The sequence below is a fragment of the Mirounga leonina genome, unplaced genomic scaffold (genome assembly GCF_011800145.1).
Source record: "Mirounga leonina isolate KUSES-001 unplaced genomic scaffold, KU_Mleo_1.0 Mir_199, whole genome shotgun sequence".
Taxonomy (NCBI): Eukaryota; Metazoa; Chordata; class Mammalia; order Carnivora; family Phocidae; genus Mirounga; species Mirounga leonina.
The window spans coordinates 2,405,502-2,418,731 of NW_023270498.1; the positions used below are offsets into that span (position 1 = coordinate 2,405,502).

Below are 13,230 nucleotides of genomic sequence, written 5' to 3' on the forward strand. Positions count from 1 at the left end.
CTGGGGGAACAGTAGGAGGGTGAGAGAGAAGCAGGCTCCCCGCCAAGCAGGGAGCCCGATGCGGGGCTCCATCCCAGGACCCTGGGATCATGACCTGAGCCGAAGGCAGACGCTTAACCATCTGAGCCTTGGGTGTTTCTTTCTTAAATAAATTCCATGTATCAATGGCAGTTCCTTTTTTTTTTTTACTTTGAAAATTCAACGCTATGCAAATTATTACAATCCTTATCTGTAGCTCTTTCGTTGTCTGTGTGAGGAGATTTTACTCCAATAATCTGAATTTTAGGAATTTGTTCCAATCTCGAGAAAGTAATTCAAAAGAAAAATTATTTATACATAAAAAATATTCGTTGATGGAAGAATGGGAATTATGGTATACCCATTTGGTAAGAATGTTATGCAATCCATAAGATGCTAGTTATGAACCTCGTGTGGAAACACTAGAAAATACTCATAAGGGGCACCTGGGTGGCTCAGTTGGTTGGTGTCCGACTCTTGATTTCAGCTCAGGTCATAATCCCGGGGTCATGAGATCGAGCCCCACGTCGGGCTCCCTGCTCAGTGTGGAGTCTGCTTCTCCCTCTCCTGCTCCTCTCTCTGCTCATGCTTTCTTTCTGTGTCTCAAATAAATAAGTGAATAAGAATCTTAAAAAAAAAAGGAAAGAAAATACTCATAAAAGAAGGTCTGTGTTGTGTGCCACCACCGTCTCTGGGAAGATGTCTATTTGGATGGAAAAGTCAGGAATGTTAAAGAAATTAGAAAAATATTGGGCACCTCATTGGCTCAGTTGGTTGGGTGTCTGACTCTTGATCTCCGTTCAGGTCTTAATCTCAGGGTTCTGAGTTCGAGCCCCGTGTTGGGCCCAGCGTGGAGCCCACTTAAAAAAAAAAAAAGGAAAAGAAAATAAAAAGAAAAATAGTTAACTTATTGGAATGTGAGAAATATGAATGAAGTTATTTATTTAATTTCTTTAATGTCATGAAGTCTACCATAAGTAAGAATGTGGAGAAAAAAGAAAGAAGAAGACACGTCTTTTGGGAGAAGCATAAGAGCTGACAGTCATGGGTCTGGATGTGGTGACGAATGAACTGGGCGTCTTCTGTGGGCCCCTGTCTCAAATAGTGTTCTCAGAGATGCACCGTTGGGATGATGATGACCTCCTTCAAAGGAGGCCTGACTGGCCAGCGTACCATCCTTCAGGAGAGGGAGCGACCGTCACACTTTGCAATTTATTCAAGCTCTGTTTTTTTTTTTTAAACATCTTCTGCAGGTCCTTTCTCTTGCTGAATTCTTTTGGCCATGTATCCTGTTCATGATTCTGACAGTGCTACGCTTTCAAGAACCTCCCAGACACAGAGATGATTGTAAGTTTCACTTTTGCTGTACTTTTTTTTTTTTTTAAGATTTTATTTATTTATTTGAGAGAGAATGAGAGAGAGCACATGAGAGGGGGGAGGGCCAGAGGGAGAAGCAGACTCCCCGCTGAGCAGGGAGCCCGATGCGGGGCTCAATCCCGGGACTCCAGGATCATGACCTGAGCCGAAGGCAGTCGCTTAACCAACTGAGCCACCCAGGCGCCCTGTACTTTTTATATTACAGAGCTCTGGAGAAAAGAAGTGCAGCTCTCTTTCCTCTGTTCTTTATAGACTCTGAATTCTAAGTGGAATGAATGAATATTTATTGTAATATCATAATAGTTATATTTCTGGGGTATGTGCCAGTAAGCATCAATTTATATTTTTTTCTCTTAAGAATGATATTCACACATGTCTGCTCCATCTAGCAGATAGATTTATTCCTCTAACTAAACTGCCTTTTGGGCGTATGTTTATATGCTATTATAAATATATAAAGAGTAGAAGAAGTAAAAGTGGGAGATACAGGGGTGCAAGTGGGAGATACATTTCACAGTTTGCCAATATGATACTGATGGCAATGGTAGTTATATGGTGGTGGGGATGGTGGTGGTGATGACAGTGATGATAGTGATGATGAAGATGATGGAGATGATGATAATGGTGGTGATGAGGGTGATAATGGTGATAGTGATGATAGTGATGATGATGTCATGATGGTGGTGATGGTGATGATGGTGTTGATGGATGGTGATGATGATGATGATGATGATGGTGATGATGATGTCATGGTGATGGTGATGATGATGATGGTGATGATGGATGGTGATGATGATGATGATGGTGATGATGGTGATGATGATGATGATGATGATGATATGATGATGGTGATGGTGATGATGGTGTTGATGGTGATGATGATGATGGTGATGATGATGTCATGGTGATGGTGATGGTGTTGATGGTGGTGATGATGATGATGATGGTGATGATGATGTCATGGTGATATCAGGTGATGGTGATGATGGTGGTGATGATGATGGTGATAATGATGGTGATGATGATGGTGATGATGGTGATGATGATGATGATGATGGTGATGATGATAATATCATGATGATGGTGATGGTGATGATGGAGTTGATGGTGATGATGTTGATGATGTCATGATGATGGTGATGATGGAGTTGATGGTAATGATGGTGGTGATGATGGTGATGATGGTGTTGATGGTGATGATGATGGTGATGGTGATGATGATGTCATGGTGATGGTGATGGTGATGATGGTGGTGATGATGGTGATGATGGATGGTGATGATGATGATGATGATGATGATGGTGATGATGGTGATGATGATGATGATGATGGTGATGATGATGATGATGGTGATGGTGATGATGGTGTTGATGGTGATGATGATGATGATGGTGATGATGATGTCATGGTGATGGTGATGGTGATGATGATGATGGTGATGATGATGATGATGGTGGTGGTGATGATGGTGATGATGGTGATAATGATAATGATAATGTCATGATGATGGTGATGGTGATGATGGTGGTGACACACTGATAACTCATTACTGATTAACTTCCTCTGTTCCAGGAACTTTATCAGAAAGACTCTTTCGTTTATCTGGTTTGAAATCTCAACAGCATTGCTGCTTGAGAAATGGTGGTCTGTTTTCTTTCTACCAGATTTATGCCACCTGAAATATGGATAAGGTGGTTAATTCTGAAAATGTTACATGAAAAAAGGATTATTAAGGGATGGGCTTTATCTAGGGGCGCCTCGGTGACTCAGTCGGTGAAGCGTCTGCCTTCAGCTCAGGTCATGATCTCAGGGTCCTGGGATCGAGCCCCGTGTCAGGCTCCCTGCTCAGGGGGGGAGCCTGCTTCTGCCTGCCACTCTGCCTGCTTATGTTCTCTCTGTGTGTATGTGTGTCAAATAAATAAAATCTTTTTAAAAATAGCATGCTGCTATCCAAAATAATTCATTTATTGACTCACTTGACAAATGTATATTGATGGCCGGCTGTGTCCAAGACCTTGCTGAGGATGGAGTAGTGGACAAGGTGTTTTCCCTGTCCTAACAGAGCTTGCTGTTGGCCCAGACAATTACAATACAGTGGCAAAAGTGTCACAATGGATTCTGCAGAGGGGCCATGTGAGCACAGAGGACAGGTGGCCAACCCATGTTCTGGAAAGGCTACCGGGGAATTGGCCTGTGAAACTTTGTTGGACTAAGGCGTGCAGGACAGGAATGATCTGGGCAGAGCAAGCAGCATGGGGAGAAGTAGAACTAAAAGGAGTTCCTTACAATTGAGAAGCAGGGATGTGGCTGGAGGAGGACACAGGTCAAATCCATCAAAGGCTTTGTTTGATGCCGAGAATGGTCAACTCGTAAGGGCTTAGAGGAGCCGTGGACCGTAGAGCATTAAGGCCTGAGGGGAAGGCCTAAGTCAATAGTGGCAAAAATGTCTTTGAGTGATTTAGTTGTCAATAACAGAGCATTAAAAGAACAGCACAACGTCTTACTAGTTCAGTCCTGGTGCCCACACGGGAAGAGCAGCCTGTGATGTTCCTAATCTAACCACTTACACCCGGTCCTTAAGAGTTCATCCGACTGTGTTCATCAGGAGCACCGTCCAACAAGGAAGTGGTGAGGGGAGTCCTGCCAATGCTTCTCAGACGTTGGTGCAGATGGCCAGGTCTTCAGTCTTGGAGACAAAGAGCGTCCAAGACTAGAGTCCTCACTCTCTGACCCGCTGAGCACCCACTGTGGTGACCACCATTCCTGACACATGTCCCTGCAGGAGGGAGGACACAGAAATCATACTAGGAAACATGCCTTTTATTACTAGCTGTGCTATGACCCCATATCTCTGTCTGGTCTCCCACCTAGCACACTGGGCCTTGTGTTAGCTAAGAACTCCATTCACCCCTTTAGCTTAAAAGCCTGCTCATTCATTTTTCATTCATTTATTCATTAGCTTGTTCATTCATTCATTAGCTTGTTCATTCATTCATTGATTCACACATCCAAAGTTTAGTGACTGTCTTCTGCATACAGAGCATCATGTTGAGTGAACTCTGGGCATCATGGGTCTCCAAGTCTTGGAGAGTATGATCGTTTCCCAGACCAAACTAGATTCATGAGGAAAGCCTTCCACCAAGGTTCTGTTAGCTGCCTCCTGTTAGATCAGTCATTTCCAAGTTGCCCGTGGTCCCCAGCATCTCACCCATTGCTGTCCATCCACTGGGGGCGTGGAAGGCGGGTAGGGCGGCGGCATGGATGAACCGCACTCAATCGAGCCAGGTGCCTTGTTGTGGCAACCTTTGTTCTGAAAACCCTTGGCTCCTATCCAGTTTTCTTAAACTTCTTTGTATTATATGATCTTTAACAACTAGGCTTAAATATTTAAGAATCTGAGGTGTACTAGACTGAACATGTGCAAACTAAAAACTCCTAAATCTTCATATGAGATGGGGAGAGGTGTCTACCCTTATTCTTCCCACCTGCGCCTTGTTTATGGATCACTGTGCCTGGAGGCCTGGCTGGGAAAGGGAGACAGGAATCCAGCGACCTGGTGAATCTTGCAGCTCAATGCCTTGAAGTGTGAGTGCGGACCCGGGGGAAAGGTGCTCCATATGAAGGCCTTCTTCCTTTCTTGTCTCCCTCTCTCTTTTCTTTGGGTGCTCAGACCTTTATTTTTTATTTTTTATTTTCTTAAAGATTTAATTTATTTATTTGACAGAGAGAGAGGGAGAACGCCCAAGCAGGGGGAGCAGCAGAGAGAGAGTGAGAAGCAGACTCCCTGCTGAGCAGGGAGCCTGACATGGGGCTCCATCCCAGGACCCCGAGATCATAACCTGAGCCAAAGGCAGATGCTTCACCGACTGAGCCACCCAGGTGCCCCCAGACCTTCAAATTAACTACAGGATTAATAATATAATAACACCATCTTAGATACTACCCTTCTGACAAATAGGCATTAATGTCTGGTCCCAGCTGTATGGACTCATTTCTTCCTTGCATTGACACTCAGGTTTTTTGCAAGCCCGGGATCTGCCCAGCCGAGGTGTCTTCCCCTTTGTCCAGGCCCTTCTTTGCAACACCGGGTCGACCTGCAGGAACACGAGCTACGCGGGGCCGACGGAGTACCATTTACGGTAAGAGAAACACAAGCATCCTCTTCCAAATTCATGCGAACAGGCATGATGCTTTTAGGAAAGCCTCAATAATTTGGGAGAGGGCGGAGAGCATAGACATTACAGAATTTACAGTTACAAGAAAATCAGTTGTGTTAAACGCAGAGTCATGGGAGAATGTCTCCAGCTAACGACTGGTCTCGGTAGGAGGTCTTTCCACTGCTGTTCTTTGAACCACAAAGTGACTGCTGATTTGCAAATGCCACTCACATGTAAGTTTGTTTTTTGTGGATTAAAAGTTTGGCTTCAAAATTACTTGCTTGGCCAACTATGAATTTTGGTGCCAAATGCGGCCAAACCAGTGTTTGTGTGAGAGCTATCCACGGGGGTTTTCCTGCTGGGCGATTTCTGACCGGGATCCTGTTCGTGGCTGAGGTCAGGTGAAAATGGTAGTCATTTACCACCTTCTTATTGACTTACATGGGGCAAGTGACACTCCTATTTGGCAGCCTGGGCGGGGGGGGGTCCGTCGGCATTGAAGACCACACGGAGAAAGAGCCTATGTGTTTCCAATGAGAAGAGTCAGAATAAAGGGGGTTTGACTTCGCGGATCCTGAATGTTCTAGAAGCTTCTCTCAGCAGAGGTAGAGATGAAGGGAAGGGGCTAATGGTTCCGTAGTGCCAGGCATGAAGGATCGGGGTTTGGTTTCATCTGCACTTCCCGGCGTTGGATAATCTAAGACATTGGACTGTAAAGGGTGGTAACATATCCGATCTTCGTCTTTCAACTTCCAGTTACAAGAAGAAAACTGGAAGTTTCCAGATCATTTTGGACACATCTGGTACGATGTTTATCCATGGTGCTTTAGAGATATTTTTGAGACAGGTAATCTAAAAGTACGATGTCAAGAAAATCGTTTAGAAACCGTCTGAAGTCATAACCCCGAAATAGTCAATGGTCTTCTTGTGTGTGAGGCAAGTATAAAAGTATAAAAGTGTAAAAGCCTCTTTCTGGGGAGTTTAGGAGGGCTAAAGATTGCCAGCATCTCTGCCCCGGGGCTCCCCCCATCTGTCCCTCCCTGAAAACGGACTTTGAGGTGCTGTCAAAGTACGAAAAGTTGGGCTTTCCCCCCAAACCATGGCCTTGTTCCTGTTTACTTCTGGGCATCTATGCACATTTCTCGACCTTTCTGAACCTTGGGATCTTGCTTACCTGCCTCTAGCGTCGTGAGTTTGGAGGACAAAATCTCTGAGACACCTAGCACCATGCATGGCCTGGGAGTGATACCGAATTCTTATTCCTCTGCTGTAACCATGAGAGACTGTGGTTCCTCATCTGGAAATAGCTATCCTCTTCCCCCTGTGCCCCTGTGCCCCCCACTTCCTTACCCCCAACTCACTTCGCTGAAACTCAGGGATTCTCCCAAACCCGCTGACAGTTTCACACCCCATCCTGGGGGCCTGCTGTGCCTGGCAGGGGCAACAGGAAGCCTCGGATGTCAAGGCCAAGAATGAAATGCCTCTCGGCATCTACAGGTGCCCGAGGCAGAGGTCTGACAGGTGCAAAGTGAGGCAGGAGAAGACACTTGCAAACGGTGATGGGGACACACGTGGGGGAGCAAGAACACCACCTCGCTCAGCTCCAGGCTCCGAACTGCCACTTGACCCGGCTGCTGGCTTTTTCCCATAGCGATTCAGATGTGAACTCCCTTGACCCTCAAAGCCAGGCAAAGACTCCCTTCCGATCGCTCTTGGGGAGCTGGCTCGTCTTACACATATCGGAGATCCCAAGTGTCCATTTCAGTCTCTTTAAACATTATCACGGTGAATTTAGTGTGTGAATTTCCGCGCCCTTTGTTATGCCCCGGGGAAAGTTCACTTTGGGCAGAAGTCCCACATTTCATCTGCTGTAGGACATGAGTATGAAAATCGACTTCCTTATTCGTGGCTTTGTGGGGAGCTTGCCCTTGGCTCTGCCAGGAGGATCTCAGGGCTCCTGCGTGAGTCATTCCTGCAACCAGATTAAGGCACGTTCTCACACGGCGTCAGGAATCATTCCTGTGTTTTTAAGGCAAAGCCTTGGCACAAAAGCAAATCTCATGCATGTGTGTCTGTCGCCCCCTTTTCTCCGCGGGCAACCTGCCGAGGCTGGTGGACACCGAGCACCCTGGGACTGTCTTCAATCTGGCGTAGGGTGCCCTGCCCTCCCGTGGTCCTCACTGCCTTCCCGTCGGCTTTGTCCTGTTTTTTCCTTCTCAGGTCCGCCCTGAGCCCTTGAGGATCCCCTCCTGTCCCTCCTGCTCCGTGGTCTGACTTCCTGTCGCTCCTCCCGGCTTCTGGGTTTGCTGCATGGGCTTTGCACACTGTCCTGAGTGTCGTCCCTGTTTCCATCTTACCACTTTTGTCCATCCCAGGGTCCTTTACAAGTAGCCAAAGCCTCGATCTCCTTCCAAGACATCTAAGAGTTCCATCCTTGTCCCTTAAACGGGTGGAGGATGCGGGAGACGTCCAGGAGGACACAGGGGACATCCAGGAGTATGGGTGCTCGAGAGGGAGTTCAGGAGGATCCTGTCCATACTCACGGCCCCATCTGTCCTTCTGTGATCACACACTTCTGTCTCCTCCCCCTTCATGCTGTCCCCCCTCCAGCCTTTGCAGGGTCAGGCTGCCCCTTCTGTGGCCCTCCTCCCTAGGAAACCCTGGCCCCCAGGCAGCTTTCCTCGTGGCCTTTCCATGGCATGTGGTGTTAGGAGTGGTTCCTTCTGGACGCTTCCCCCCCCCCGCCCCACCCACCCTGGACCTGTTCCACCAGACCAGGGCTTCTGGGGTTGATCCTGTTCCAGACTCTTCAGGTTCCCCCTCCGTTCGTGGACTTGGACATGAAGGGGCACCGTTAGTGTGTTCGGAGATGGGAGCATCAGGACGCTCTTCTCGGTGACACTGATGTCTTCCCTCGCATGCCCAGCTGGAGGGTTCTGGCCTCTGCACTGACGGACCCTGCATTTTCTCGTTTTTTTCTATCGGGCTGCAACCGTGGTCCTGATTTTCGCTTCTTCGTCGCCTTCAGGCCCCTCCTTTCTCCTTTACAGATTTCTCTCTCAGGAGCCACAGAGGAAAGACAAGTCCACAGGGTCCTGGGGGTTATTTCTAGGCCCCTTTCTGGAGCTTAGCCAAGAGCGGGCTCAGCACCAGTGGGAGGATATTAGCCTGAGTGCTCAGGCCACCTGGCCCACCAGGAAGTGCTCCCTATGACAGGGTCGCCCCGATGTCCCTGTGTACCCCACACAGCTTTCTGGTGCTGCTCCCTCCCCTGAGCACTCTCTGTGCCCAGCAGAGCTGCCTGTCAGTGGAAAACACGAGAATGTGGGGCATCAGGTGTGTTCTGCTAGCTTTCATTTATAAATTTCTCCCCCAGTAAAACTTGTCTTATTTGTACACCATGTTAATATCCCAGTTTTTTTTTTTTTTTAAGATTTTTTATTTATTTATTTGAGAGTGTGAGCACACAAGCGGGGTTGGGGGGTGGCATGCAGAGGGAGAAGCAGGCTCCCCACTGAGCAGGGAGCCCGATGAGGGACTTGATCCCAGGACCCTGGGATCATGACCTGAGCCCAAGGCAGATGCTTAACCGACTGAGCCACCAGGCGTCCCCCGTGTAAACTTTAAAATCAGCTTGTTTATTCTTACACAAAAGCCTGCTGGGATTTTGATTGGAATTACACTGAAAATAAAGCCTTATAGAAATTTAATGCACATACCATAACATTGACCCTTAATTAAGGTATGCAATTCAATAGTTTGTGGTGTATTCACAGAGTTGTGCAACCATCCCCACAATTTTAGAACATTTTTCATCATTCCAAAACAAAAAACAAAAAACAAAAAACAAAGCCATCTGCATCCATTAGCATTTACTCCCCATTTTCTCCCCGTCTCCCCCAACTCCTAGCCTACGCATCCATTAACCTGCTTTCTGGCTCTAGAGATTTGACTGCTCTGGAGATCTCGGAGACGGAATTAGGCAATTTATGGGTGTTCTCGTAACTGGCTTCTTTCACTTGGTGTGATGTCTCGAAGGTTTGTCGCAGGGGGCAAGTGTCAGTCCCTTCATTCACATTCAGTGCTGACCATATTCCGTTGTGTAGCTGACCTACATTCCGTGCATCTGTTCGTCAGCTTATGGTCCTCTGAGTTGTTTGTACATTTTGGCTATTGTGAATTACACCGCTACGAATATGGGTACGCAAGTTCGTATAAGTATGAACTTCTGTTTTCGTTCGTCTTGGGTATATGGGAGGTCAGATGGTGACTCTGTGTTTAATGTTTTGAGAAACTCACTGTTTCCAGGATGGCTTCACCTTTTTCCCCCTCAGCTGCGGTCTATGAGGGTTCAGTTGATCCACATCCTCCCCAGTACTTAGAGTGTAGTCATCCGGGTGGGTGTGATGTCTCTTTGTGGTTTTGATTTTCATTTCTCTGATGGTTACCGATCTTGATGAACCTGGCCATCTTTTTTTTTTTTTTTTTTAAGTAGGCTTCATGCCCAACCTGGGGCTTGAACTCATGACTCTGAGATCAAGAGTGGAGCTCTTAACCGACTGAGCCAGCCAGGTGACCCTGTTTAAAAATTTTTTAACATGGACAATCACTGCTAGTGGCTTTGTAATATATCCCTTAGGATTTTTTGCATACATGATCATGCCATCCAGAAATACAGTTTTATTTCTTGCTTTTCTTGCCTGGGTGCTTTTTCTTTCTTTGACTTAGAAAATGTAATGTGTTCTTATTTACCTACTTTCTCTATGTTCAAATTTAGGTCATTGATTTTACACCTTTTCTAATGTAAAGATTAAAAGCTTCGTATTTCTTTCTGGATACTGCTTTACGCCGTCATAAATTTTGATATGATGTATTTTCATTTGTAGTAAGTTCAAAATATTAACTGAATGCCACTCGTGTGTTATTTGTAGGTTAGATGCTTTATTTCTAAACATTTGAAGATTTTCCTTAAATTTTTTTTTAATTGATTTTGAGGGGGGTTCTCAGGGAGAGAGAGTCTGTTTTTTTTTTTAAGATTTTATTTATTTATCATGAGAGACAGAGAGAGAGAGAGAGAGAGGCAGAGGGAGAAGCAGGCTCCCGCTGAGCAGGGAGCCTGATGTGGGACTCGATCCCAGGACCCCGGGATCATGACCTGAGCCGAAGGCAGACGCTTAACCATCTGAGCCACCCAGGTGCCCTCCTTAAATTTTTTTATTACTAATTTTATGTAATTCCACTATGGTCAGAGAATGTTAGGTGACTTAGGTCTTTTTAACTTTGTTAAGATTCTTTTTATGGCCCTAGCCTATGCTCTCCTTTGATGAATATTTAACGTGAACCCGAAGAAATGATTTGCCTTCCGCTAGTGGGTGGGATGTTGTGCGAGTCTTCAACATCTTTACTGATTTTCTGTCTACTTGTTCTATAAATTAACAAGAAAGGAACCGAAGTCTCCAGTCATAATCGTAGATTTTCCTGTTTTTCTTTTCAGTTCTATTGGTTTTTGCTCCATTTACTTCGAAGCTCTGCTGTTAGCACACATGTTCGGATTGTTACATTTCCCTCATCGACTCATTTCGCGTGACCTAGTGATGCTGTACAATGACGTATATGATGCATAGAATGTGTTATATTATATATGCAACAAATAATATGCATAATACACAAAATATTATAGAAGGATATGGAATCTCTTTCCCCCTGGTTATAGTCCATGTTTTGAAGCCTGCCATGTTTGTTATTTATGTAGACGTTGTCATTTTCTGTGGCTTACTGTCTCATGATAGATCTTTTCCCATCTTTTAACTTTTTGGCTGTCTGTGTCTTTACAAATTTACAGTTTAGACAGTGTATAGTTGGTTCTTGCTTTATTATCCAGTCTGACAATCTTTGCCGTTTCATGTATGGACTGTTCATACTTAATATATTGGATTTACGTATTGGCGCTTGCTTTCTGCTTTTATTGTCTCGTCTGTACTCTGGTTTTCCTCTTTGTTGCCTTTTTTATGTAAATGGAGTATTTTTTTATTTCACTTTCTACACTATTGACTTATTAACTCCAGCGTTTGGCTGTAGTTTTCTAGTGACTTTGGCCATTTCATACTTGCGTATGTGTATCTGTAGGAGTGATTTCTAGAAGCAGAATTGCAAGTCAAGAGATGAATACATTTTTAATTTTGATGGTATTTTCCAAATGCTCCTTTATGAGGATTGTAATATTCTGCCTTCTTTCTTCCAAGAGTTGAGGATAGCTTTTTCCCTGTGGTGAGACCAGGAGAGGTCTGGTTGAACTTCTATATTTCTGTCAGGAAACTGATGAGAAATGATGTATCAGTGAAGTTTTATTTGCCTTTTTCTTATTATGAGGATGTTGGGCCTATTTCTATATCTCCATGTATAATTTATACTTATTTTCCTATGAAATATTTGTTCATGTCCTTGGTCCATTTTTTCTCTTGATTAATTATTTTTCTTCTTGATTTCCAGAGGCTCTTTACATATTAAGGAGTTAAACCCTTTGTCATATAGGTTGTAAATATTCTTGCCTGAGTTTGTCATTTATTTTTTGACTTTTTTTTTTTACTTTTATCTCGAAGTGATTATAGACCTAAAAGAGTTATAAAATAGTTTATTGAGTTCAGTTTCCTCAAATAGTGACATCCTCTGTAACTCTAGTATGATACCAAAACCAGGAAATTGACATTGGTACCATATTGTTAAGTAGACTATAGGTCTCATTCTGTTTTCATCAGTTTTACATCCACTCATTTGTGTGTGTGTGTGTGTGTGTGTGTATTGCTATACAATTTGATCTCTTGTATAGATTCATGTAACCACCATCACAATCAATATATATCTTGATGTGTTCAATCAATATTGTATCGGTTTGATTAATCCCCATGCTCTCCCTTTATAGCTGTGCTCACCCCTCTGTCCTCATCATGTCCCCAGCAAGTTCTAGTGTGTTCTGTACCTCCATACTCTTCTCCTTTGGAGATATAATTATATATAAATTATGTTATGTATAATTATACAGAATTTAGAAAAATTTATGTAAGGTTACATAAGTTGAACTACATAGAATGTAACTTTGGAGACTGGTTTGTTATTTTCCACTGAGTATGATGCTCTTAAGGTCCATCTGTCTTGTTGGGTGTGCCAATTATTCATTCTTTTTTTTTTTTTAAGATTTTATTTATTTATTTGCCAGAGAGAGAGAGAGCACAAGCAGGAGGGAGCAGAGGGAGAGGGAGAAGCAGGCTCCGTGCTGAGCAGGGAGCCTGATGCGGGACTCAGTCCCAGGACCCTGAGATCATGACCTGAGCTGAATGAAGGCAGACGCTTAACCGACTGAGCTACCCAGGCGCCCCCTAACTGTTCATTCTTACTGCTGAAGAGCATTTAAATTTATGTTTCAATAGAAGTTCTTTTTTTAAAGTTATTTTATTGGTAGTTTTTAAATAGCTGAAATTTTTTCTGTGTCCTTGAAGAAGTAAGGCCAGTAAACAGAAATTTCTTACACCCAGCGCCAAAGTGTCAGGTCTTGCTGGAACAGTCTCTTTCCATTAATATTTTGGAAGAGCTTTATGAAGCGATTAGAATTTGAACGAACTGCTGGCTTTCTTTCTTTTCTTTCTTTCTTTCTTTCTTTCTTTCTTTCTTTCTTTCTTTCTTT

The 13,230-nt window shown here is 44.4% G+C and overlaps 1 protein-coding gene across 1 annotated transcript in view; it reads left to right on the forward strand.

The window, feature by feature from the left end:
- The window catches only part of ABCA13 (ATP binding cassette subfamily A member 13), a 372,949-nt gene that overhangs the window by 18,258 nt on the left and 341,461 nt on the right, over positions 1–13,230 (forward strand). The window contains exons 2-3 of the mRNA XM_035026542.1: positions 1,272–1,365; positions 5,411–5,534. Of these exons, the coding sequence (XP_034882433.1) occupies positions 1,272–1,365; positions 5,411–5,534 (218 nt within the window). The remainder of the gene's footprint in view (positions 1–1,271; positions 1,366–5,410; positions 5,535–13,230) is intronic.